The sequence below is a fragment of the Nematolebias whitei genome, chromosome 3 (assembly GCF_014905685.2).
Source record: "Nematolebias whitei isolate Nwh7 chromosome 3, NemWhi1, whole genome shotgun sequence".
NCBI lineage: Eukaryota > Metazoa > Chordata > Actinopteri > Cyprinodontiformes > Rivulidae > Nematolebias > Nematolebias whitei.
In genome coordinates this window covers 43,616,791-43,643,833 of record NC_056500.1, presented here as the reverse complement: position 1 = coordinate 43,643,833, position 27,043 = coordinate 43,616,791, and the positions used below count along the sequence as shown (strand labels likewise).

At 41.6% G+C, this 27,043-nt stretch overlaps 1 protein-coding gene across 1 annotated transcript in view; it reads right to left on the bottom strand.

Annotated features, from left to right (window-relative positions):
- The window catches only part of pcdh7a (protocadherin 7a), a 70,255-nt gene extending 47,376 nt beyond the window's left edge, over positions 1–22,879 (bottom strand). Inside the window, exons 1-4 of the mRNA XM_037698281.1 lie at positions 22,555–22,879; positions 20,503–22,402; positions 17,745–18,915; positions 8,890–9,669 (exon numbers count right to left, since the gene is read on the bottom strand). Coding sequence (XP_037554209.1) covers positions 8,890–9,669; positions 17,745–18,915; positions 20,503–21,935 — 3,384 coding nt within the window. The 5' untranslated portion in view covers positions 21,936–22,402; positions 22,555–22,879. The remainder of the gene's footprint in view (positions 1–8,889; positions 9,670–17,744; positions 18,916–20,502; positions 22,403–22,554) is intronic.
- Between the last annotated feature and the right edge of the window lie 4,164 nt (positions 22,880–27,043).

Genomic DNA, 27,043 nt, shown 5'->3' with positions numbered 1-27,043 from the left:
AAATGCTTTGAAATAATTACTGCTTCCAAGTATTTAAAGTTGTTTATGTAAATATTTAGAGGCTGTCCTACTTTTTTTCACTACACTTCCAAAAGGAATAACATATTTTCTGCTACTGCAGACTTATTAGATACATTACGTTTAAAATATTTTGATTTTCATCAGATGTATTGGTTCAATCATCATTTAAAATGTTTTAAATTATAGTAGTCCTTTGCTAATTCGCGGATCGTTTATCGCAGACTCGCTCCATCGCGGTTTTTCAAAATAAGATTGGACAAGACACACAATTGGCTGATTGATGGATGAGCCGCATGATTGGCATGGAATTTTTATTTAAAATAAATTATTTTAAATTATTTAGCAACTGCTGCACATTTGTGCAGCCCACACTGCAGAATAAACTTCCTGCTGCAGCTGATCAGCTGCTCTCCATGCAGAGCAGAGAAGTGGGCATGCTCAAAAGCACTTGCAGGTGGCAAAGAGCAGAGGAGGCACAGAGCATAACTCATGACATGCTGTGCACTTTTAGAGCGTTTAGAATTTAGAAACATTGTTTAGAATATTGCAAGAGTGTGGGAATGGTTTAAAATGCCTATATATATATTGTGTTTATATATATATATATATATACTATATATATTTATATACTGTATATATATACTATATATATAAATATATGTAAATATATGTATATATATAGATAGATATGTATATATCTATCTATATATCTATATATATATATATACATATATATGTATATATGTGCATATGTATATATGTATATATGTATACTGTGTATATATATATATACTAAAATAAACTACTACTTGTACTGCTATTCCTACTTCGTGGTTTTTCGACTTATCGCTGGGCTTCAGGGTATGGATCCCCGTGATAAATGAGGGACTACTGTACTTAACTCTATAAAGCACAGTATGGTCAGGGTTCAAGGTTACAGTCGAAGAAGCTTTCAAGATTTTTTTTAGCTCATGTAATTGCTTTAAGTTTTATAAACATTAAATGATTAAACATCAAAACCAAATATTAAAGAAAAAAGCCCCAAAGTCCCAAATCTGATTACAAATTTGTGAATCAAAACTTTTTTTTATTAATTAATCATACACATGGGCTTTTTTTTCCAGAGGGGAAATATTCTATCTAGGAGGGTTGATTTATTTGAGGCCATTTTTGGGTGTTCTTCAAGTACAAGCCCAGATCCACTCACAATATCCAATCACTGTTGCATCAAGGATACATTAATTCAGCAGCAATAGGCATGAAATGGATGCTCTAGGATGAAAGTGTGACCCATGCAAACGTCAGAGTGATCTGGTTTATAAAATAAAATAAAAAAAAACATGGTGATCAAGCAAAGGAGGAACAATCTTCCTGTCCTCAATGGACCTAATTATTCTCACATGACTGAAGTTCCAGGTTTAAGTTAAGATACGTCATCTCTGATACACCCGAAAATAACATAACTTAAATCAAGGGTACTTAAAAATCTGTAAAAGTGGCTTTAAGATCTTGTTTGTCCAGCTCTTCTGGGAAACGTTGAGTCCTGCTAAATGATTTTTAACAAAAAAAAACCTAAAACTTACTGGTTCACTGCAAACCAAACTCCTCTCCTGATGGTAGCAACACCCAAGATAACAATGTACCATACCACAACAAGAATACCGCATACGGCACAGTATAAACCTGTCGACAATACAGCAATCTATAGCAATGTCACAGACAAGCAAATACATTGTATACTATTTTACCATGATCTGTGACCTTGACCTTGGAGCTGGGGTTATGAAAAGTGTTTGTGACATTCCGTCCAGTGATGATGCATATGTATATGAAGTGTCATTAAATAATCTTGAGCAGATCAGAAGCACCCACTTTGAATGTTGTCACCCATTAAATGTCCATTATTAGTTGTTATCGTCTCCATAGGTTGTGTTCAGACTGCCCCTCCTGTGCCTCCTAGTAGGTTTAAAGGTACATTGTTAGCGCTGATAATTAGGGATGGGGCCGATCTGATCCAGTATCGGTATCGGCCTCTGATACTAGCATAATTTACGTATCGGATTTTTCCGATCCAACCTGCAGAGATTTCCGACATCGCTGAAACCATGGAGCTCGAATGTTTACTGAGAAGTTGCTAAACTTCATCGAAGGATTTCTCAGCTTGATATTTGCAGTCAAGATATAGTTTACCCTCCAGAGATATTTATCAGTACAACAGTAGACAATCATAAAAAACAGGATTTGAAAATTACAAGAACAAAAAATGAAACAAAAACAGCTACATTATAAAGTGATGTAAATAACTAATAACAGGAACATGTCTGTTGGTTTATGCCATGAACTTAGCAGATGTTTGAAGCCATTTAACATTTTATTTAATTTAATTAAAGTATTCATTCATTTAAAAGAAACAAAATAAAAATAAAATAATCAAAAAGAAAACATTGAAAGAAAAGAGTGCAGAATTAAGAAAAATCTTATATCTGCCCCTTGTTTAAAAAATATAAAATAACTTTAAACAATCACGTAAATTAATCACTTTAATATCCACTTTAAAGCTAGGAATAAAACAACATGTTTTGTGTTAGCAGAATTTAATTCTAACTTTAAAACTTATTCAACATTACTAAAACTTACATCAAGTTGCCTTTTTGGACATGTATGCATATATTTGTACAAATTGTACTTGAGAGGAGATTATTACAGCCTCATATAAAAACAGTAATGATGATAATGTTGGAACTGGATCGGAATCGGACGATATTTACATTTAGGTATTGGGATCTGATCGGAAGTAAAAAAATGTGGATCGGTGCATTCCTACTGATAATAGGATCACGTGGTTAGGTTAAGAGTTAAGGTTCTGGGCGTTAGGTCTAGGGTCTGGGTTAGGTTAAGGCTCAAGGGTAAGGGGGTTAAGTTTAGGGTTGGTGCTCTGGGTTACGTGTAAGGTTAGGTTTACGAAAAGGGTCCAATAAAGCTAATAAATAAATAAAAACCTTCTGTTTTTGTACACTTGCAAAGCTACATATTATCAGCAATAACAACGTACCTTTAAAACTACTAGAAGGTAGGAGGGACAGTCTGAACGCAACCTATGGGAATGATAAACAACTAATAACGCTCATTTACTGGGCTGATAACATCCTAAGCCGCTGACAGAAGTTATGGGCGGGACAGGAAAGAGTTTACGGACATTCGGAGACTACGTCTGTGTGTCAAGTTGCTCGGTAAGCTGTAAATAAACAGTTCAATGTATTGACCCTGCCTCAAAGCTTTAGGAACCACAATTTAATCCGGCATCCCAGCGTTTTTCTGGAATCAATGACATTTGTGAAGCCTCTGCTCTTAAACCAACAGAAACTAGGAGATCCTAGCGCCAGACACCACGGGCCAAGTTCAGTGTTCAAGGTCAAAGAACTTAGCAGCTTAAACAAAAAAGGTTGAATCATGTCATCTGGACTTGGTTTTTTTTTTTGTTAAAAAGAAACGTTTCGCCCCTCATCCAAGAGGCTTCGTCAGTCTGAGGCCTAGCCATCTGGTATTACCCAGAAGCCACCCTGACTCTTGTGTTTCAAGCCTGCCTCAGATACCCCTGAAGTCTGGCCTTTTCACTAATGGTTTCAAAAACACAAAGTTTGTTTTCTCAGTCATCCAGGTATATAACAACAAAAAAGGTTGAATCATGTCTTGGATGAGGGGCGAAACGTTTCTTTTTAACAAAAAAACGAAGTCCAGATGACATGATTCAACCTTTTTTGTTGTTATATACCTGGATGACTGAGAAAACAAACTTTTAGCAGCTTAAAGATGTTTTGGAGGTTCACGGGAGACCTAAATGATGTTTGGCAGGTGGTTTAAATGCAGTAGTCCATTAGGACATCTAATACTACAGCAGGATTACAAATTAAAAATGTAGTGCAACTTTCTGGTCAGATAACTAAATAAATAATTAATGTTTCTGCTGCAGGTCCATATGGCACCGCTGAGTGAACAAAACCGCTAATAAACAGTCGATTCAAGTGGTTTCAGTAAGCCCAAACCTCAAAGTGATCATATTTTTTGTTCTGAACCAATGGAACTGAAGTACAAAAGAAAGAAAACCCCTCTAAACTCTGAGCAATATGTTCATATGAACTTGGTCGAGTGGAAAATCAATGTTTACAGGGTAAGCCATGTGCTTCACCTCCACCACCGAGTATCTAACAGAAACCCACATCTGCCATTTTTTTCCTGCAATTTCTTCATTTTCTATCATTGCATATACCTCTCATATGTTGTCTGGCTTCATTTTCTGAGGCTCATGTTCCCTCTCTGATGTCCACTGACGTCCCCTCCCCTTGCTCTTCGTTGCAGGGTCAGTAGATCAGTTTTCAGTCTGGCTCAATGGGTGATCCCCGCTTTGGTTACCTTGTCCTTCTCACCTCCCGCTTACCCCCACCTCTTTACCTCCTCACACACTCGCCTCTTGAGCATATGGTTGGCTGCTTGGCCTGAACTCAGTGCAGCTTTAATAAACACATCAGTGAGTGGGTATCATCATGACTGGGGTTATGGGTCGGTTACAACAGGCTTGTGGAAAGTGAGTAAAGAGAGAAGGGGGTGGGTGCGGGGGGAGTTGGGACTGTGCCTGTTTGTTTCTGGTTGACAGTGCCTTCAACTCTATCAGGCAAACGCACGCCGCATGTGATCACAGGAAGCCTGCGTTTGTGGATGCGTTCATCCGGCGTGCCTAAGTGCGTCGAGGGGTGATTGCGAGCCTGTGACAGACGCTCATCATATTTAATCCTGAGGGGATTTTGCAGAAATGAAAAGCTGCTTTTCAATTTTATAATCCAGTAGACCTAATCTCTCCAGCCACGCTCCTCCATACAGTCCAATTAGATGAACACGTCTGTCCGGATGAGTCCTATTTACCACAAACTCATCCCCGAAGCCAACAGAGTCTAAGGGTGACCTTCACAAGGAGTTGCAGAACTGTGCAATGCGCAAAAATCTGCTCCGTCAACCCACCTGTTTCCACTGCAGTCTTGGCCTTGTTAACAGGGGCATTGATTGGACTTGGACTTAACGTTTTTTGAGTGTGTGCGTGGAAGAGGGTGTGCGTTTGGTTCGATTCAGCCTTTGTGGCACTGTGCTGCAACCCGCCCGCCCACACACACCTACTGGGTCGGGAGAAAGTGCTCACTACAGTGAAAGAAGTGGCACTAGTGAAATCGCTGAGTTGGTTCTTTCTCAGAGGTCAATGTGACGCAGGGAAGATGCAAAGAGAGCAGTGGCGGGGTGTTCAGATGCATGGGCAGGCATATGGTACAGAGCGCGGGAGACTGACAGAGAGGGGCAAAGTGCGAGAGTCAAAAAGGAGAGGTTATAAAAATGTACGGGCAAAGAGGTCAGTAAGATTACACCATGCAATAACAGCAAGGAAAAGAAAATGGAAAGAAGCAGAAAGTGGAGCATAAATCAATGACCTTTGCTGTGTTTGATTGAGGGCAGCAGTCAGGGAAGCAGTTTTGTGTGAGTGCAGCAGTACTTAGAGGGTAGAACCAGGCCACTTTCGCCATATTGACTGCAGTGCCATGTGACTGCTGTGATCGTTAATGTGTCCTGATGCCAACGGGTATCCTGATGACCCACATCTCAGCAGTCCGCTCTCACTGTCTGGCTGTCACCCAAAACAGACCTCTCTCCATCTTGTCCAGTTTCCCGGCCCCTCCCCTCAGGGACATATGTGCTCTAACCTTCCTCCTTACACTTTCTCCATTAGAGCTTAGCTTGACTTTCTGTTTCTATTACTGACTGGAAAGATGTTTTTTTTTCTGCAGTGGAGAACTAAAAGCAATAGTTCATATCTTGTAAAGTGGGGTTATGTGGAAAGATTAAACATATTTAGTATCTTACCTGTTGTAGATAGCTCTTTGATGAACCCCCGTTTAGGGAATTTAGGTTGAATTAAGGCATAACTGACAAGCTAACAGCTTATAGAAACACGACCAAATTGGAGTGCTGCCAACCAATAAAAATGGCTATTAAATGCTATTTTGTAAACATTTACGTCAGCGTCAGTTTCACAATTTACAGTTATTAACATTGGATTCTATGATTGTTTGTTTGTGCAAATATTGAAGCAGCTTTACCACTTCTGGTGCAGCCTGGGGTAGGAATATCATATTATTTATGGGCTTTACAGAATGGTGCTTACATTAACCGCTATGAATTTTTTTCGAGGCAGGAGTTGTTTTAAGATGACATCTTACTCAAACTAGCTGTTATCGTGTCCATCCTGTCAGTAATAAACTCTATTTTTACAAATTGAGGACATCCAATTTTTTAAATTACCTTTCTATAGGACCACACTTAAACAATGTGCGCTGTTCTTTCAAAGCTGGGGATGAATTTGTTTTCACCTCGACTGTTTCAAGCCATTTTAACATTTTTAAGATTCCTTTGTGTGATTTTTGTCAATTTTGATCTCTTTTTAGGTTGTAGATCAATTGAAATGATAAAGTCCTAAATAGTAGAGTACTAAGGGTGTTTGTCATGTATGAGCCAGTTTTGGAAAGGGGTGAATCAGATTGAGTAGTTTTGTGTTAAAAAAATTCACAAGTATAAGTTAGGATTGTTGCACACACATCGCTTATTCTTAAATGGTAAAATATTTACTTGGCATATAATGCTTAGGCTAATTTAAGGCATATTTTGATTAAAAAACATTTTTAATTTAAAAATGTACTAATTTAATGATATGCATTTGTAATAGTAAAACATTTTTAAAGAGCAATGTCAATTGTCCAGTGGAGCATAAATTAAGCAGGGATAATTGTTTAACATTTTGATGTAAAGGTTGATGGAGTCCTTAAACTTAAATGATTGTTGCCTTACAAGTGCTCTCTTTTTTTTGTTTAAAATATGCTAACAGGAAATAATTTAATTAACTGCAAACTGATCTTCATAAACTGGCACAGTATGATAAAATTTATATGGATATCAAAAATTCATCTTTTATGAGATGGAAAAAGCTGAAGGTGTTAAGTGGTTTATGTGACACTAAATGAATAGCATTAACTAAAAAGATAAAGATTACTCATTTCAATTACATTTTTGTGCTTTTCAATCCACCATTCCACCCATTTCTCTTGTTCATTTATAAATGTATTCATTCTCACACATCTTTTTCCATCCCTTGTCTCTCCTCCTCAATGAACAGTTTAGATTTTTTAAAAACAGAAGTACTTGATGCTTCATGAGGCTATCTTTAACTTTAGTTTTCATGACTTTCCTGTTTTGAATTCATTTTTTCATTCCCCTCTTTAGAATAATCTGAGATGATGTGTAGATTTCCGTTGAAGAGTTTTTAATGTTTTCACTGACCCAGTAAAGTAGCTTTGAAATCCACAAGTCCTCCACCCCTCCTCCCCTCGTCTTGTTGACTCAATCTTTCTTCTCCTCCGAAACTTCCATAAATCTCTCCCACTCCTGATCTAATGCTACTCCAATTTCTGCTGGCGTCCCGTTTCCCTCATTTGGCACACGCACGCCACCTTTCACTCCCCGAGTCCTATCTCTCACCCGCACTCATGTAGAAAATGAATATGCCTTCGTAAAATAAGCAGTCCCTCAAGCTCAGTGATGGGAGCCCACCAACTCAAACCTGCCTGTGATGCCAAACGATTCGAATTAACAAATTCTGACATTTAAGTGAGCGCAGTCATGAGCATACCAAAACCCAGACAAACACACCATGACTCTTGGATGTGTGTGTGTGTGTGTGTGTGGGGGGGGGGGGTAGTTAATTACCCCACGTGATCAATAATTCATTAAGCTGTCAGTTTGTGTGTCTGCATGACTCCCTATGTGTGCTGGCATGTTTTGAGAGCACGTAAGCATGAACGCCAAACTCTCCCAGTAAGCAGTTTCTTTCCCAGGGAATGGCAGATTAAGAGGATCGACTCCGTAATGGATTAACCTCCGGAGTTTTGTGTGCGTATGCATATGTGTGCACGCGCTCCTGCGTGTGTCTGTGTGTGTGTTGAGCAGGATCAGAGTGCCCATGTATGAATTGATTAGCTTAAGAAGCTCTTCTCCTTCTCTTTTAATGACCACATCAGCATTTTTTTCACCACAAGCTGGATAACTGTAGAGCTGTCTGTCAAGGAAATGAGACACCGCCCCTTTAAGCAGGGTTGGCTGTCACTCAAATTCTGCTCTTGGGAAGACTCCCCGTGGACAGCAGAGAGACCCTCTGCTGTGTCAGTTTGTCTACGATGATAGATGGGGCCTGCGTCTATGCATTATTGTGAGTGTGTGAGTGGGTACCGGACTGAGTGACCGTCCCTATGCAGCGTTTATTTGTCAGCGTTGAACTGCAGCCTCCTGATGAAACGCCGAAGTCAGAGCTTACATTATCTATGCAGCTGACTTTGTTTATGGAGTAAATACATATAATATCTAATTAGAAGACAGATAACAGCTTGAGAAAGGCAGAACCAAAGAAGAAATGACCAATTACCCTGTTGGAAGAAATGTGTTTGCCCACCCCCTCCACATCTTTGCTTTAACTGAACTCATCGGGGGTCCTCTCTTGCATATGGTCTCACACAATCATGAACGTATGCAAAAATCCACATTCGACTATCTTTTGGCGACAGTATGAGCTCGACTATGTCTTGCAGTAGATCTGGCAGCAATCTAGTTTAGGATGGTGACACCTGCAGGCACACACACCCTGACAGCTATTTTATGGAGATAAAATGGTTTGCAGATGCTAACAGCAAGGTGTGCAGGACATATTTCAGCAAAGTAGAGGAGGGTGAGTCCATGATGGAGCCACATAGTGGCTAAAAAGCCAGAAACAAATTGAGCTCCTACCTGTTTGCTGTATTTGTTCCCCGCCTGGCAGCTATAATCTGAGCACTGGTCAGAGCCCAGGGACATGGCATCTGCGTTGCCACTGCCCCCTGTGCTGCTGCTGCTGGAGCCGGCACTCCCTACACACCCACTGCTACCCACAAATGTGTTGGAGGGAGGCAGCTCCTGGACTGCCTGGTGCTTCTTTCCCTCTGCCGGGGGTGAGTGTGGCTGTAGATTTACTGCAGGGAGGGGTGAGCTGGATTTGTAGTGCCTGGCCAGATCGGGGCTCGACTGGTGTCTCCTGCCGCCACCCATCCGCGGGCTGCTGGGGTCACCGTCCACAGCACAGTAGCGGGCTGCCAGGCGCTCACTAGCGCTGCTCAGTTCCTCTTCATCATCGTCATTGCCATGGCGACGCAGGCCGTTGACTGTGACAATGCCACTGTAAAGAGATCTGTCCGACTTCCCTCCTCCTCCGATGGTACCTCCGCCTCCGGTGCGTTTGTCCCGTCGAGGTTTACGTCCACGGTCTGATCCCCCACCTCGACTGGCCTGGGGCTGAGCTCCTGAGGGACTGAAGAAGTCTTCCTCTGGCTCTTTCTTACCAGCTTCGTAACCGTTCTTCCCCTGAGTGCCGCACTGTCGAGCCGTGACCACCAGAAGAATAACCAGAATGACGGCTGCGGCACCTGCCAGGACACCGATGGCAACACTGAGACGCTGTTTTCCCAGGGCTCGCTCACTGTCTGGATCCCCGGCAATGTCCAGCGACAGTGGTGCCATCAGGCTTCGGGCCACCTGGAACAGAAGGTAGAGTGGAGAAAAATCAGACATAAAAGCCTTCCGAAGAGAAATAACAAACAGAAGTAAAATGGAAACTTTCTACGAGCAAAATATTGAGAACGGTGTCTGTAGGAGATGACACAGTTGGTGCAAGCCATCAGGAAACCTCAAACAGCATCTTCATCTTAATTATACTTATCATTCTGTTTAGTGTGGGAGCGGCACTGTTACTCCTAGACACACAGAGTGTCGCTTAATATATAATAGCTCTTGCTTCCCAGTTGCAGCATTTCAGGCTGAGCCAAAAATTTTTCACTTATGAGCTCAAATCATCTGCAGTGGTACGAGAGTTATCTTGGATTATACCGCTTAGAGCTGACCAAAGAATAAAAAGTCATTTTAGACATGGAGGTCAAGAGCAGTTAGAACTTACATAGTATAAAACAAACAATAAATAAATGTGGAAAAATCAAGCCGAGAGAGACTATGACTACATCTTTAGGCAGAAACACATCTACTGTCTCATCAATAAACAATATCCCTATTGTAAATGATAGTGTAGGCGTGGATTTGTCAAGGATTTGCTATTGCAATTCCTGCTTAGAGAATTGAATGTGTAAAAGGGAGGGTACTAAAAACATGTGAGCTCATTTTCAAAGCCATTTCTTTTGGCCTCTTTAAGGTTCTGATTTTGTTCCGTTAAGCTAATAGCTTTTTGTTGCGGTGCAAATCCGTGCAAATCCATTTTAATATCTTTACTTAAAAAGTGCTTTTGTGTTTTTGCTTTAGAAAAATTATGTTAGATTAAAAAAACATAAGGACATTCATTTGCACATGCAACGAATGGAGCTAGTACTCCGATAACAGGATCATTATAAGAAAAAGTGGATTAGGTTGGAAAGCAAACGCAGCCATTACGTGTTACAGCGAGTTTCCGAACAGGAGACAACGAGGCTGTAAAGTTCTGTTCAGCAGAGCCACACTGGTAACTTAGTTTGAGAGAATCATTATGCAGACTGAACACAAATGCAGACAGGCGCGCTGATGCATATGCATGCGCGTACGCAGGTCCACACCGAGTGTAAGCTGTCTGTTAGGGAGACAACTCATTTCACTGTCTGAACCTTGTCTCTGAGCTCACATGACAAAGTCTTTGGCCTGGCAGGGCTAGAAATGACAGGCTCTTCTAATCCTCGCTCCAATAAGAGCGGCTGGTAATAAGGTTTGCAGGAATATGCAGGGGAGAGATTGAGCCCCTGTGCTTTGAAGTAGCCAAGGAAAATTAACTACCGTGCAAGCTACAGCGTTGGTGTTACAGCAAACTAAACTATGGGACTTGTTTGTTATGCTTTCCAAGACATATTAGATTTGCTCATATATACAATATCTATAGTAGTCACTCTCTCTGCTTGTTTCCCTGGAGCTCAAAGTGACATTGTGTTATATTTCATTGTTTCATCCACATCTATCGTGAGATTTAAGTTTCATTGCTAGTGAGTCATGTTGGTTTAATTCCATTGTTTTACTTCCACTGCAGAGGGCCTCTTTCTGCAGGCTCTGCTCTCTCTCATCAGCCTCATTGCTCTTCTCTTTGCCTGCAGTATTGCTTTTCCACTCAAAGATGCCGGGCATCCTTGGCGTGGCGCTTCCCCGCAGTGGCTTCTGTGTTGTGTGTTAGTGCAAAAACAAAGAAGAAAATAGCATCAACGAGTCACATGTACACATGCTTTATGACAGCGCTGGGCGAGTTGACTGTTCAGGCATATGTGACACAGAAAAGTGTTGGAGGGTCTGTGGTTGTGAGTCAGCTCTGATTTACGAGCATGTGATAAGGAGAGAGCTCCACACAAGCTTCAACCCGTGTGTAGTCGGCTGAGTTGAGACGTGCTTTATGTGCACAAGCACACACAGGAAACCCCAAGTGTGCAATGCTATAAGCATCTCCCCCTTCCAAGTACTGCATACCCCTGCATCTCCAAATCCCAGCAGATTCTTTAGTTCTGCTGCGTGTGCTTTCTCGCAGGACTTAGCATGGCACTCTATCTGCTTCAATCTTCAAGGATTAGCTTATTAACATGTCACTGCAGATGCTCGTTACATGATCAAAACAAAGAGTTCTCCCATGACTTCACTCCTGAACCTAGCTCACATTTTTAATGCAGCTCAATCCATTTATGACTCTATGAAAACAACAAAAATAAAAGTTTAACAGAGTTTAATTTTGGCCAGATTTATGAGCTAGTGGCTGGTCTGAGTGCAGCATCAGTTAAAAAAAACAAAAAACAACTCCTATCCCCCAAATTGTATTATTTATGTGAACTCTATTTTATGATCCTTTGCATTACCACCATTTTTTTGTGACATAGTTGAGAGCGCCTGTCAGAGGTGAAGGTAAAGGGCAAATTCAGCAAAATATCTCATGAACAACTGAATGAATTCTTACAAAATGTTCCCAAGGTAATCATTATGTTCACATATAAAACTAATAAACGTTTAGAGTCAACCCGATTCAGGATGTCCACCACAGCACAGCAATCTTAGCAAACACAAAAATGTCTTTAGCTTAGTCAGTTCAAATGATACTATGCTAAGATTGGATCTGGTATGAGATGAGACTGACCCCGCAACTTATTCTCTGAGCACAAACTGATTGCCTAAAATATATTGCATGGCATTTTTGCTCAAATTTTGACGCTAACTGTTGCAATTGACCCTGCTTGTCTGTTTGCTAAGTATCTCATGGACCGCAAATTTCATTCAAATTTCAATGAACTCTCAAAAAGTAATTCTTGGCTGTTCATCTACAACTCGTTAACTTTTGGAGTTTCAAAATAGCTGCCACAGCTAATCAACATTAGCCTACATAAAGATGGCTATACCTCAGTGAACTTTGTAAAAACTAGGTTAACATTTGATATGTAATAGTTGAAAGAAAGTAAGTCTTCAAAAAATGGTTGGCCTACAATTTACATTGGGTTCAGTTGTTTTTCTTGTGTAAATTGTGGTAGCAGAAGATAGCTGTGCCACTTTTTGAGGCTTTTTGCAGGAATATTATGATATCCTTGACAGAATATCCATGCAATGTAAACTTTACGGTGATACAAACATGAAAAATATATAGTTGGTATGCATCAGCAGCTCCCCCAAAACCCAGCATGAAAAAGCAAATAAACAAAATAGATGAACTGCTATAAAATCTTTGAGATTGGTGCTGTTTTTGATGGCAGAAATCCATGCTGGTTTTTGTCTTGCTCGTCTATCCGTTTGGCGTAGTCAAGAATAAACTCTAGTTTTTATTTCCACAGAACCCCAATTCAAGTAAAAACTGAACTATTGATTTTATAAAAGCAAGTGAAAGCACTGATCTTAAGATAGAAATTCTAATTTGAAAGGTTAAAATCATTCTCACTAAAAGTCTTAGCTTCACAATGCACAACTTCTGATATACAGAGCTCCTCAAAGAGCACCAAATGACAACAATGACACACGACGTCTACAATGTCAATTTCCTCTTTCTCGAGCTCAAACCCTGCAGCATAATATTACAGATAATTACCAAACATGCGGCTCACCCAGTGCTATTGGATTGAAAGGACCGGAGTAATTTTCTGCTGCGGTGCTGCAGCAGTAGCAGGCACTTTCATTCCTTAATTGCATCTGGCATCTATCCACCACCCAGTTTGACTTCATTACGAGATGGAGGTATTCTCTTTTAAATGACTTCTACTCAATTACGCCACCAAGTTCCTACTTACAATCAAGCTGAACTGTGCATGTTGTATTCAATGACGGCTTTCAAAGCAGCTTAGACGTATTACACCCTATTGTTTGATTTAATAGTCTTGGTCATTTAGGCTCACTGCAGATAATTCTACCTCTTACTAAGGGTTCTCTTCTAATCCTCACCTCCTTGATTTTCCTTTCAGCATTTTTCTGTGTCACACATGAAGTGTTCTCCTCACCAGCTACCGGTACAATCCTACCTCTTTGATTTGCGCTGAGCAGTTTGCCTTTGTTCAAAAAGTTATTTTGACATGGAATAATGTCACAGCTCTCAGATGAGATTACACAGAACCTGTTTTCTGTGGCTCGAAGGTAGCATTGAGCTTTAGAAGTCATTTAAAACAAGGATGCATATTACAAACAGGGCCCTCAAAGCAGGGTTTGACATCATTTCTGTGTGACTGTCTTCAAAAGTTACACTGACACAAAAAGCAGGAAAAGTTAGCACACGTGTTTTGCTGTATAGATTACAAGGAGCGAAGGAGCGTTGTTGGGGGAGTTCTTCGAGATCATAATCTTAGTCATTGTGGAGTGAACCTCCACGGATGAAGAATGAAGCAAAAGTATTGCTGATAAAAAACAGTAGTTCCTTAGTCAGAAGTGAGTCAGCCCCCACCCCCAAATTTACAACCGAACTTTAACGTGGGTTTAAAACAAAACTCAAATGTTTTCATCTTCAAGTTCTGGTTTGAAAGTTAGATTTTTGTAAAGATTTGACCGATTAATTCAGATTTCAGTCAAATGGAATTTTGTAAAAATAAAAAAAAACTATAATAATCAAAATAAAAATTTCTTTCTCCCCTAAATTCTGGTTGAACTGAAATTTTGCCTGTGCTCATAAAAATCCATTTACAGTAAAAATAAGAAAAAGCAACAACTACAAAAACTTCAAGTTACTTATTGCAAAGTATAAAATGAGAAGCTGTCCTGAACTAAGGTTCTCTGATTTCCGCCCACAGACCAAAAACATGCATGTTAGGCTGATTGGTGACTCTAAATTGTCCCTAGGTGTGAATGAGAGAGTGAAAGGTTGTTTGTCTCCATGTGTCGCTGTGATGGACTGGAGACCTGTCCAGGGTGTCCCCCGTCTCTTGCACAGTGACTGCTGGATATAGGCACCAATGACCTCCACGACCCAAAAATAAAGAAGTGGGTAAAGATAATGGATGGATGAATACACGCTGTTAAATTTGTCGAAGCCCAGTAAAAGCTCCAGTCATGTGACTGACATACATTAGGTTGGCTGTAGTCTGTACGTGATCAAATATGATGGAATTAGACAAGCCAAGACTCTCTGAGATGTTCAGGTTGAAATATAGGAGTGAATCTGCAGCTACACATGAAAGAAAAATGAATGCGTCCATCACTTTCACTAAAGAAAGTCGGGGATTAAGCAGGGCGGTGCGATGCCTTTAAGATGTCATTCAAACTTCCTTTACACCAGTCCATTTATTGGTTCAACGTAACACATCATTTTGTCTGGATACCTCACTCATTGTAATTTTGTATCAATATGTCAGACTTCTCCATCCCAAACAACTCTCCCAATAACATCGCCATTGTTGACCTATTTTCAGTCAGCTGATCATAGGTAAACAAACACATCTGGTAATAGCAGCTGTTCACAAATTGCGCATGAGTTAGGCACTAAGTTATTGTGTGTTCACTGACTGATTAAATAAATATTACTTTTTGTACTGACCATTTACTAGCCAGTTAATTGGTGTATTTTTAGTTTGTACATTAAAAAATGGGTTTGATCCCCACTGCTAGGGTTCTGTGCCATATACTGGTGAAGATTCTCAATCAGCCATGGGATGATTGTTATTTAAAGTCCAAACAAAAGCAACTAGGATTATGTATCATTTATAATATAAAAATGATTTTTCTAATGAAACAAAAAAAAAGTCATGTGTACTCTAAAATAAAATAGTCCACAGCACAATTTACAAAAGCCATCGTTGCTTTGACACATTTTCTAAGATTGTGTGATTTGTTTTTGTCTAAAAGCTCCGCTCCTTTCAAATATCCCAAAGCTACTTTTGGTTAAACGTTCTGCTTCACGTTACATGCACAGACTTGACTCTTTAAGACCTTTTTTTAAACTCAGAAAAATCATGGGAATATGCTCAAACTAGGAAAATGTGTTCCAAGTTTCAGGTGTGGGTTGAAACAACAAGCTGTTTGTGTCAGAACAAACAATGGTACTACAAGGCCATTGAGGGGATTTAATTATCAGTCGATACAAATTACCTTTTTCACACCAGAGATTAAGTTTTAGTAATTATTACCTGCCATCATTTATAGCTTAATGGAACATTTTAAAGCATTATGGGAAGCACATTCAATTATTGCTACAGCAGAGAGGAAAGAAAGATTTCAATGGGCAGAGCATAAGCTAAATTTGAACACATAATGTTCTAGTTAATTTCAGTATCTCGGTAATGTCTCTGAGTCTCGTCAGTTACCTCTGCACACAGCGTGCCTCTTTCAAGCCAACTTTAAATCTGCTGTGAAGCCCTCCGTTCAAGGAGACCGCACAGATTCATTTAGGATTAGCCGCAAATATCTTTCACATTTGCTTTATATCAACTTGTAAAAATGATTTATTTAGAGTTCAGAGTGGTTTTGAGTGGCTTTCACTAAATACTGCCTAACTCTGTTCAGCTCCCTGTGACAAAGTGCAAACATCTAAATCTAATGTGACTTTGGAATGTAAATGCAAGAATACAGCTAAGGGACACCCGTCTTACAACTGTTCATACATACTTCAACCTGCTCAATATTACAAGTCCATAACGGGGACGTGCTCATCTTTCATCTCCCCCCCCACCCCCCCACCCCCACCCCCCCAAAAAAGTAACCCTAATGTTATCTCTCTCTCTCTCTCTCTTTGACACACACACACACTCATATACACACAAACACACCTAAACCTCTCAGCTCTGCGCTCAATGTACCATAAAAGAAAAACCACTTCAGTAATAACAGGTATTTTAACCACACAGCCATTACAACAATGCATGCTGGACAAAGAACCCGCTGCAGAACTATCTAAGCTGCAAAGGAAATTGCCAACAGAAACAGTGTGTTCTATCTTGAACAATACAATTACGAGACTGGAGCGTCAACAGTCTGAATGCTGCAAAAATGGTGCAAAAATGCTGCAGCTATCTCGTTTGATCAGTGAAAATCAAGTTATTCCTGTTTGTTGTTAAACTGCAACAATCATTATCCCCCTCCTAAACTATGATGTGTATTTATTGTGCAAATACTACAAATATAAGTGGACAGAGCCATCACTGCTGGTTAACATGAGTGTTGAACAGCAGGCCTGCACAGATCAGTAAAATTTGGATTTATAGTTGCCATAAAACTTTAATACAACTTTTATTGTATCGTGTCTGTTTATTTTGAATTACATACAGATCTTTGGAATTGTGTTCACATACGCAAATTAGATTTTTAACTAATTATTGCCTGCCTCTGAACTCTAAAGGGCGATTGTGTTTTTGCCTGTGTCTGTATGTGTTCATTTTTCCTATTGGCAAAATATCTCAGAAACCACTGGATATATTTCATTGATACTGTCAATAAGTAATCATTAGATACACACCTACAACTGACTAACGTTTGGAGAAAACGCAATTTAAGATGGCCGCGACCTCAAAGAAACTTTAGTAAGCCCAAAAATGGCTGTAACTCGGTCAAAATGACTGGCAGTAGTTCTATTCATCCCAATTCATACTTCATGTGCTAACTGAGCGCGCAGTGGAGAAAAATGTGTTTGTCTGTTAGCAAAATATTTTACAGACTACGACTACTGAACAGATTTTATTGAAACTTAGAGTAAAAACTGGATGCACATCTACAACTGGGTAACTTTTAGTTTTGATATACAACTAATTGATTTTTCAGGATGGCCACCACAGCTAACATCTAATAGCTTTAACTTGTTAGTTGTACATATATTAAGATAAAAATTGGGGTGGTAATAAGAGCTAGCATGTATTGTGAAATCTTACAGAGATTCAACATACAAGGTTTGACCAAAACAGCTAAAATGATTGTTGCTTAAAACTCTGGCATAAAAGGGGTTGGGTCATATATAGTCCTTTAAGCAATGATAGGCCTTAAATTCAATATGGACTCAGTTATTATAGTAAAATAAACATTAAAACACGTTTTCCACATAAGATGTGTTCATAAATTAAAATGAAAAAAGGAAGTTTAGAATCACATAAAAGAAATGCAAAGAGCCACTCAATAAAATCTGTTAAGAGCTGATATTGATGCAAACAAATTACCTGTGCATCGACTAGTGTGGCATTAGCCAAGCTCTCATTAATGAAGACATGAACCAGAGCTGTGGCACAGAGTGAAGGGATGCCACTATCATTGACTCGAACAACCAGGCGATGCAGACCTCTGTGGCGCCGCTCCAGAGGCTCTGCCAGGGTGATAACTCCATTTGTGTGGCCAATCTCAAACAGTCTGAAGGGATTTCCCCCAACTAGAGCATAGCGAAGATCAGCATTTGGCCCCGTGTCTGAGTCTATGGCTGTTACGGTCCTGACAATAGTGCGAGCACTACTTGCAGGTGGTAAAAGGGTGTAGGATTCATTGGCAGGAGAGGTGATAGAAGGAGCATTGTCGTTTTCGTCTGTCACAAAAAGTGAGACGGTGGCCGTGGCAGTTTTGCGGGGCTCCCCTCCATCCACAGCCCGCACACGGAAAGTGTAGGATGAAAGTTTTTCACGGTCAAATGACGCAGAAGAAAAAATTGTTCCAGTGTTGTTCTCAATTGAGAACACATCTTCCCGCTGTTTCTCTCCATCTACTCCCTCCTCCCCTGTGGTTTTTGTGTCCGCTTCATCTACCTCTACAAACAGGCTAAAATCTGCGTTCTCGCCTTCGTCAGCATCCGTGACTGTTACCATCCCAACTGGACTGTTGGCGAGGAGGTTCTCCTTGACATAGAAAGTGAAGATCTCTTGAACAAACTTGGGTGCATTGTCGTTGCGGTCGGTCACCTGGACAACAACAGTTTCAGAACCTTGCAAGGATGGCGTGCCTTTATCCTTCGCAATAACCCTTAGCTCATATCGCTCTTGCAGTTCACGATCCAGAACCCCAGTAGCACGGATATCTCCATTGTCTGCATCGATGTAAAAAGGTCCATTAGACGCAGGGTCCAGGGAGTATGCTATTTCTGCATTCTTGCCACTGTCTGCATCTGTGGCTACAACAGTGACCACCCTTTCACCAGGTGAGTTGTTCTCAGCAAAGTGGACCTCTACGGTGCTCTGGGCAAAGGTTGGAGCATGGTCGTTGATGTCGACCACTCGAACCATCAGTGAGCTATTGCTGGATAAACTGGGGCTGCCAGAATCTACCGCCACAATTGTTACACTGTACTCTTTTGTGGCTTCATAGTCCAGCAAGGCTGAGGTATGCAAGAAGTATTTTTTCTTGTTCCTGTAGAAACAAACAAAAAATTACTTTAAGAAAATGGAAGAAAAATTGTATGGTGGTTTGTAAGAAATAAAAACACATATTAGGTGTTGAGTTGTACTTTTAATATGGAATTTTCTAAATTACTTGATACATTCTTCATTGGGACTTTAAACATTAAAAAACACAAAACGACCTTCTCAAATTCCCTTAAACACTCCAACTTTGTTCATATAATATAAGAAAAGCCTACATACCTGCTGGTTAGATAAATAATTATTTAATAAAGCTAATCATAAACAATGTAGGGCCAGAAAATGAAGCTTTAAACAGTGCTTTTACCAGTGAGGCAATTGCTACACTGTCAATCAATAACTGAATTAATAAACATAGTTTTCTCTCTAAAATGTTTCATTTTAAAAATCATTAAATGTTTTTCAATGATTACTCTAATCTACAGAGACAATGATAGTGGAAAACAGTGACATTTGAATGAAATCAATTTATTGATTTGGTAAAGCCCTTAAACAATAATAGCATCAATGAAGTTCTGTAGTCAAGGAAAGCCTTACATTCCTCACAAGTCTCATTACACAGGTCACTGTGGATGTGATGGCAGTGATACCTTAAAAGAGCATTGACTACTTCTTCCACTCCCTGAATTCAATAGCCTTAGGTGATGTTCTTAAATACGAGTGAAGAGCTTTGACATTTGGAGTCAGTGGGACTGAAATTTTATTAGAAGTATGTAAAACCCTTCAGCTGAATTGATGTGTACCAAAAGTTTACAGATCACATGACAGCCTAACTATTCTGAGCCCCTGTCGATGAGTGGCACTGCTTGAGCTAAGCTTAAATTAAATTTCAGTGCAACAACACTTGAGGCACTTTATGCTTAAAGTAAAAAAGAAATGGGGGGAAAATGCTTTTATGAAAACTGCTTCCCCATAGAACATAAAAGGTTGTAACGTTTACATAGCTGATACATAATGTTTACCTATAAATTAAGTTGAACTTCCTAAAAATGCATATGAAATGCATACATGGGTAAATACAAAGAGATGAGTTGGGCTCTTTCTTAATATTCATTAAATTACTGGTAGACCTTAAATAACTCAGTTACTGCTGCATACACTGTAATCTACTGTAAAACACTCTGCTCAGCAGAATGTAAATGAAATTGTGTCTAACCCTTCTGGGATTTTTCTTAAAAGATTATTTATGTTATTCGGCAAATTTAAATCAGGTGCTTAATGGCACATATACAATTGTTTGAACCCCGATATACGACTTTAAATTACATTTTCATCCACCCTCAGGTACAGTAGTCCATCATTTTAAACTAAAATGCATCATTCCTTCGCAGATACTTAACATTACACAGTGTTTTATGTGCTCTTGAGAATTAAAATCTACAGTCTTTAAACAAAGATTTGATTGTATAAACATGTTTATGTGTAATCTAATACAAACCCAAAAGATATATGTATTTTGGAGTTTTTGATTCAGATTAATTGATTAATTAGTATTTGATAAGAGGCTAAAATCATGAAACCTTGATTTGTGACTGAGCAGTGGTGATACTTACTGTGACCCTTTAGTTAGGCTTACCTGTCGAAGGCTTCGTCTGCTGGTAGGGGTGGGAGTACTGTTTCCCCTGCTGGCTTCAGGGTGAATGGAACATCTCCTACAACTGTGCAAGTCACTGCTCCGTTCTCTCCCTGGTCTCTGTCCGACACCTGAACCAGAGCCACAGGTGTGTCCACCAGAACATTTTCCGGCACCAATGCTGCCCCATCTCGAACCAGGATCCGTCCAATCTTTCTGATCTCTACGACTGGGACGTTGTCATTCTCGTCCCGGACAGCCAGAACCACTGTGGTGCGGTCAGTGCGGGGAGGCTGACCCCGGTCTCTAGCCATCACTGTGAACTTCAGCTGGGCCACTTCTTCCCTGTCAATCCTGTGAAGAACACTTAGCCAACCAGTTGCTTCATCGAGCCGCAGGAGTCGCCTGACATTCTCAGTGGCAGCTCCAAAGACATATTCCACCTGCCCATTGACTCCAATGTCCCAATCTGAGGCTCTGACCTGAAGGACAGGGGTACCCGGAGGAGCATTCTCTGTCATTTCAGCCTCATACGTTGACCTTTCAAACTGTGGACTGTTGTCATTCACATCAGTAATGGACACACGAAGCAGAGCTTGGGAGGAGCGTGGAGGGCTTCCCCCATCTCGAACCCTGAGGACCAGCTCATATGAGTCTTTCTGCTCCCTGTCCAGCGTTCCTTTCACAATAAGCTGTGGCTGCTTCTCACCATCTGGTATATCTGCCACTTGCAGCTCAAACACACTGCTCCTGCTGGCTCCTCCTCCATTATCTCCACTTCTGCCCCTCCGGTCAAGTCCATCCACTCTGGTAATGGGGTTTCCTCCTGCTGTGCGTCTTGTTGAACTTGACCCAACTCCATTATTTTCCTGGATGAGCTCGTAGCGGTCAATGCCATTCCTTCCAAAGTCCCTGTCAGTGGCAGTGGGGAGCAGGTACAGAGTTCCTATTGGACGGTTCTCCTCAACTGACAACTGCAGGACAGGTGAGGGGAAGGAGGGCGTGTTGTCATTGATGTCTGTGATGACAACGCGGCCCTCGAACAGGTCCACCCAACTCTGCAGGGGTCCAATCACTGACACTTCAAAGTCCAGGAAGCACTCGTTCTCGTCAAAGATCATCTGGCACTGAGGCAGCTTCTCCCTGTCGATGCGCCGTGGGCCTGTGGTCAGCTCCCCCGTCACGTTGTCAATCTTGAAGTACTCTGAGCCACTCTCCAGGGCGAAGGTGACGTCCCCGCTGCCCGTGCCTGCCGTGAGGCCCAGGTCCGTGGCCACATTGCCGATTTTCACATCCGGGGGTCCCTCCTCTGCCACTCGGTACCGGAGAGCCGAGTCTGCGCCTGGTAGCTGAGTCAGCAGCTGCAGCAGGGGGAGGAGGAGGATGAAGGGGACCAGGAGGCTGGAGGAGTGCACTGCACCAAGAAGCCTCGGCATGGCTGGCTCCCTTCTGTTGCCCTCTCTCTGGTCTGTCTCTGGCTGCCCTCCACGCCCCCCAGTTGTGCCTCTTGTTTATTGGTGTTTAGTGGCCTGGTGCAGAGCACGCAGAGTGGGTGTTTGATTTATCCTGCCTGATACCTTCTCGATGGCTCTCTGTGGACTCAGGTCCGAGGGAAAGCTCCTGCGCTCTCTGTTGTTCACTTCAGCAGGTCCTCTGTTTTAAATTCTCCTCCTACACTTATTAGCTTCTAAAGAAAGAATCCCGCTTTAGCCTAACCAAGTCATAAAAACACATTTTGTTTTAATAACACATCCCTCCATCATCAGCCTTTTGATTCATCTCCACTCCTGCTGTTTTCTTCCGATCAGTTCATCATTTGTAAGTTCTCTTCATTCCAGTCACACGTGGGACAGTCAGTGGCTGTTCTCTTTTCCCCCCACTTAGAAACTGCAATGCACCAGTACTACACAAAAGAAACAGGAGACACACACACGGAGAGAGAGACAGAGAAAAGGAGAAGATGTTTAGGTTTTTCCGAATGGAGAGACAGAGATGAATAAATCTGAAATCAGATCCAAGAATTATGAGTAAACATCTGTTTCTGACTCCTCTTACCTCCTCGCCCAGCTGCCTCCTTTCCCCGCATTGGAGCAACGTGCCAAGCAGCCAGATTCCTTTACGCAAGTTGTGAGAGTGGCTCTCGGAGCAAGTTTCTCCTTAAATCTGCTCTCGTGGAGGAGAAAAAGTGGAGCCTGTCCTCGTGGTTTGATCAGTTTTGGAGTAAAAATCCCCGCGCGGTCCGGATCTGGAGGAGGATGGGAGCATGGACTGAGAGTAGATGCGTCTTTTTGCTCTAGGAGTCCCGCATTCACTCCAGCAGCGAACGCGCCTCCTCCTTCCTCCTCCTCCTTTTTTCCCCTCCCCTCTCACCTGCACTGCTCGGGACTGCTGCTGCTGCCTCCGGTCTCCAGCGATGCTGCAGTCTCTCTCTCTCCTCTCTGCTGCAACATTTTCCTCCGGACACGTAATTCGATCGCTGAGCTGTAACAGGAGAGGCAGCAGAGGCGGTGTTGGGTCGCTCTGTGTGCGCGCGCGTGTTTATGTGTGCGCGTGTGTCGGGGGACAAACCTCACCCGCTCTCCTCTGTCATAGGAAGATTAAATGGCTCGCTGTCCCGGCTGCTGACAGCTCCTGGTGGGAAAATATCTTTATTCCCATATTCATGGAGGACAAAACGGAAGAGGAAGAAAAGAGTGATCCGGTCCGGCTCGGTCCCATTTCTGCTGCTGCAGCTGCTTTTTTAGACCAGGGCAAAAAACAAAACAAAACAAACAAAAAAAACAACTAAAAAGCTTTGCTTCTCCTCTGAAAGAAGTCATTTTTTTTGTTATATTTATGGCCTTAGTTTAATGGAAGCATGACATCACCCAACAGTCATGAAAAGTGTGAGAAACTGCTTTTAAAAAATGACTTGTTGTATAATTCAGGTTGCTTATCCACACTGCCTCTTTGGCTAAAAGAAAGACAGCATGAAAAGAATCATTTGTATTCAGTGTTGTTTCTTTGTCAGCAGCAGTATCTTCCTCCTACACGTTGCTGAGTGGATGTTGTCCCTCGGCGGACCGACCTGCTCAGGAGGAGCGCAATGCAGCATCCGCCTGCTGCTGAACACTACCTGTGCTTCCACGCTGTCAACCCCCACCATTTTACGCATATCTAATTTTGGGGAGAAGAGGGAGTCCATGGTGGGACCCCTTCTTCTGCCCCAAACGCCCCCAGCCCGATCCTGCCCACCCTCAAACATAAAGGTGGGGGGAGCGGCTCTGTGCGCCCAGTCATCAGTGAGCAGTTCATGGCTGACGGAGAGTAAACAAAGACTGACAAACTGCTGCAGGAGGCCACACATTGTGTGTGCATGTGTGTTTGTGTGTGTGTGTTCAGTAGAGGGCAGCTGAGGAAGAGGAGTCTGTGTTTAAGTGTTTCTGTGCTACTTAACATTTCAGAGGCAGCCCTTCCACTCGTCTCCCCAGCTTCCAGCGCAATGTTGTTATCTCCCTCGAAATCCATACTCCACTTGAAGAGGGTCAAGCCATGCTTCCAGAATTTTGATCTTTTGTTTCCCTTCTCTGTGTGTGTGTTTGCATAAAAGAAAAAGCAGATTTGGGTCATAGTGAGTGTCAAAACAGTTTGAGATTAAAGGCTTGGGATTCCTGGATGGAATGCTTATCGCCCGCCACCTTTCATGCTACAGTTTTAGACTGAGGTTTTCTTTTGTTGACACGTGATAGAGTTGCAGCTGTTTTGGTCAAACCTATCGTGAAGATTTCAGTTCCTGCTCATGAGACACAGGGGTGCTCATCTACCAGCTGAAGCTGAGGACCTGATGAGCCTGGACTGGACTGAAGCAGAGGACCTGACACATCTCTCTGTCTGGGCCTTGGTGATTTTCAGTCTCAAGCCACTGAATATATTTGCGACCTCAACATTTAACTATCAACTCCTTCGTGTTTTTGCAGTACCTTTTCATAAACATCTCTGACGCCTCGAGTCACCAGTGCCACCACCAGTGTTGGTTTCCTGCATCCTCCCTGAACACCTCCACTCCTCACAACCTGCAATAAGCTTTTGACATTTCTGGTCTCTGCATTCATCTCTGGTCTCACCTGTCTCTCTCATTCATTAAAAACACTTAACCTCTGGAATCTCATGCTGCATCCTGGAACAGGAATTATCCAAACCTGTGAAGAAACCACAAACAGAAAGAGTCATTACCTTCTGTCTAACCACTCGTTCAGACTATTTCAAGAATCAGATTCTCACTTTTCCTCTTACCCTACAGATCCTCCTGCCCCATTTCCCCCCGTTGACACCACCAGTAAACACACTTACCGAGTCTGTGAGTCTTCGGCCTCTGGAATTCAAATTCTACTATAAGATTTAAGCCAAACTTGGCAAAAATGACACCTATAAAAATACTTCAACATGCAATCTAATGGTATTAGAGTACAGGTATGCTGGTGCTGGTCATAAAATTAGAATATCATGAAAAAGTTTATTTATTTCACTAATTCCATTCAAAAAGTGAAACTTGTATATTATATTCATTCATTACACACAGACTGATATATTTCAAATGTTTATTTCTTTTAATGTTGATGATTATAACAGACAACTAATGAAAACCCCAAATTCAGTATATCAGAAAATTAGAATATTACTTAAGACCATGAAAAAAAGGATTTTTAGAAATGTTGGCCAACTGAAAAGTATGAGCATGTACAGCACTCAATACTTAGTTTGGGCTCCTTTTGCCTGCATTACTGCAGTAATGTTGCGTGGCATGGAGTCGATCAGTCTGTGGCACTGCTCAGGTGTTATGAGAGCCCATGTTGCTCTGATAGTGGCCTTCAGTTCTTCTGAATTGCTGGATCTGGTGTATCACATCTTCCTTCTCTCTTTCGCCTTTGACAAAGACTGTCGCTCTTACCCTCCGTCCCTCCCTCCTGCTTTTTTTGCTCTCTTGTGCTGTCAAGCCCAGAGCCTCTCTTTACACATCTTCTGAATTGAAAATTATTGTGACTATGGTCAGCTGGTACCTTAAGGCAACTGATAATTTTTTTTTTCACCAGACGACAGGGTGCTGGTCTGAACGGACCCACACAGCTGGGTATGTCATTGATTCCTGGACTGAATGGAAGTTGGTGTGCCTATCTGTGCTGTCTGTGGAGGATGTAGAAGATGTGTACATTATTGGATTTATGATAACAGGGTTTCTGTTTTTTGGAATCGGCAGATACCTTGGATATTGACAAATTAGGAAGACGTCGGCAGCAGTTTCGGCAATGGTAAAGCTGCTAGCCTTATGTGAAGGATTAATCCATGCCTCGAGCTCTCAAACTCATATGCTTACCAAGCTCAACCGCAAGCTGGACACGACTCTGAGAATTGTAAGCCACTTGTGGCTCTTGGAACTCGCCAGCATAAAGGATTCAATCTTGGAGAATGCTAAATCAAGCATGGACCAGGAAAAATGTCCATAAAACGGGCTGTTTGGGTTTGACATTGAGTGTACCAGCAGAACTTGAAGGCAGACAGAAAACAGAGTCTGGCAGCCCAAACAATTGTTGCTTATCTGAATTTGGCCTCCCCGCTGGCCTTGGACAGGCCAACTTATTTCAAATTGCTCCTGGAGGATATGTAAACTAGAAGCTCTGCCTGCCTCCCGATGACATTTGTGGCCTTATTAGAACCATGATGCTGATAGACACTATACCATCTTATCAGAACTTTGGAACTTTCTGGAGTGTTTATGGACAACTCACCGGCTTTGTCAACCTTTATGCATAAATGTATTATGATGTCATTGTACGTTGAAGCTTTGTGATACGAGGTCTTTCTTTGCATCTTTTATACTGTTTCCCAGCCAGGAAATGGTGTGAGACATGATTTTTCTGGCCTCCTCCATCCTTGTGTTCTCTTTTTCTTATCTGCCTGTATGTTGTATGTAACATATATCTCTTGTAAATGTCTTTGAGGCTCAATGGGAACAAACCTGTATAAATAAAGGTCTAATAATAATAAAAATCCTCTTCCCAATACCCCATAGATTTCTATGGGGTTAAGGTCAGGCGAGTTTGCTGGCCAATTAAGAACAGGGATACCATGGTCTTTAAACTAGGTACTGGTAGCTTTGGCACTGTGTGCAGGTGCAAAGTCCTGTTGGAAAATGAAATCTGCATCTCCCTAAAGTTGGTCAACAACAGGAAGCATGAAGTGCTCTTAAACTTCCTGGTAGATGGCTGCATTGACCTTGGACATCAAAAAACACAGTGGACCAACACCAGCAGATGACATGGCACCCCAAGCCATCACTGACTATGGAAACTTGACACTGGACCTCAAGCAATGTAGATTCTGTGCCTCTCCTATCTTTCTCCAGACTCTGGGACCTTGATTTCCAAAGGAAATGCAAAATTTACTTTAATCAGAGAACATAACTTTGAATCACTCAGCAGCAGTCCAGTCCTTTTTGTCTTTAGCCCAGGTGAGACACTTCTGACACTGTCTTTTGTTCAAGAGTGGCTTGACACAATGAATGTGACAG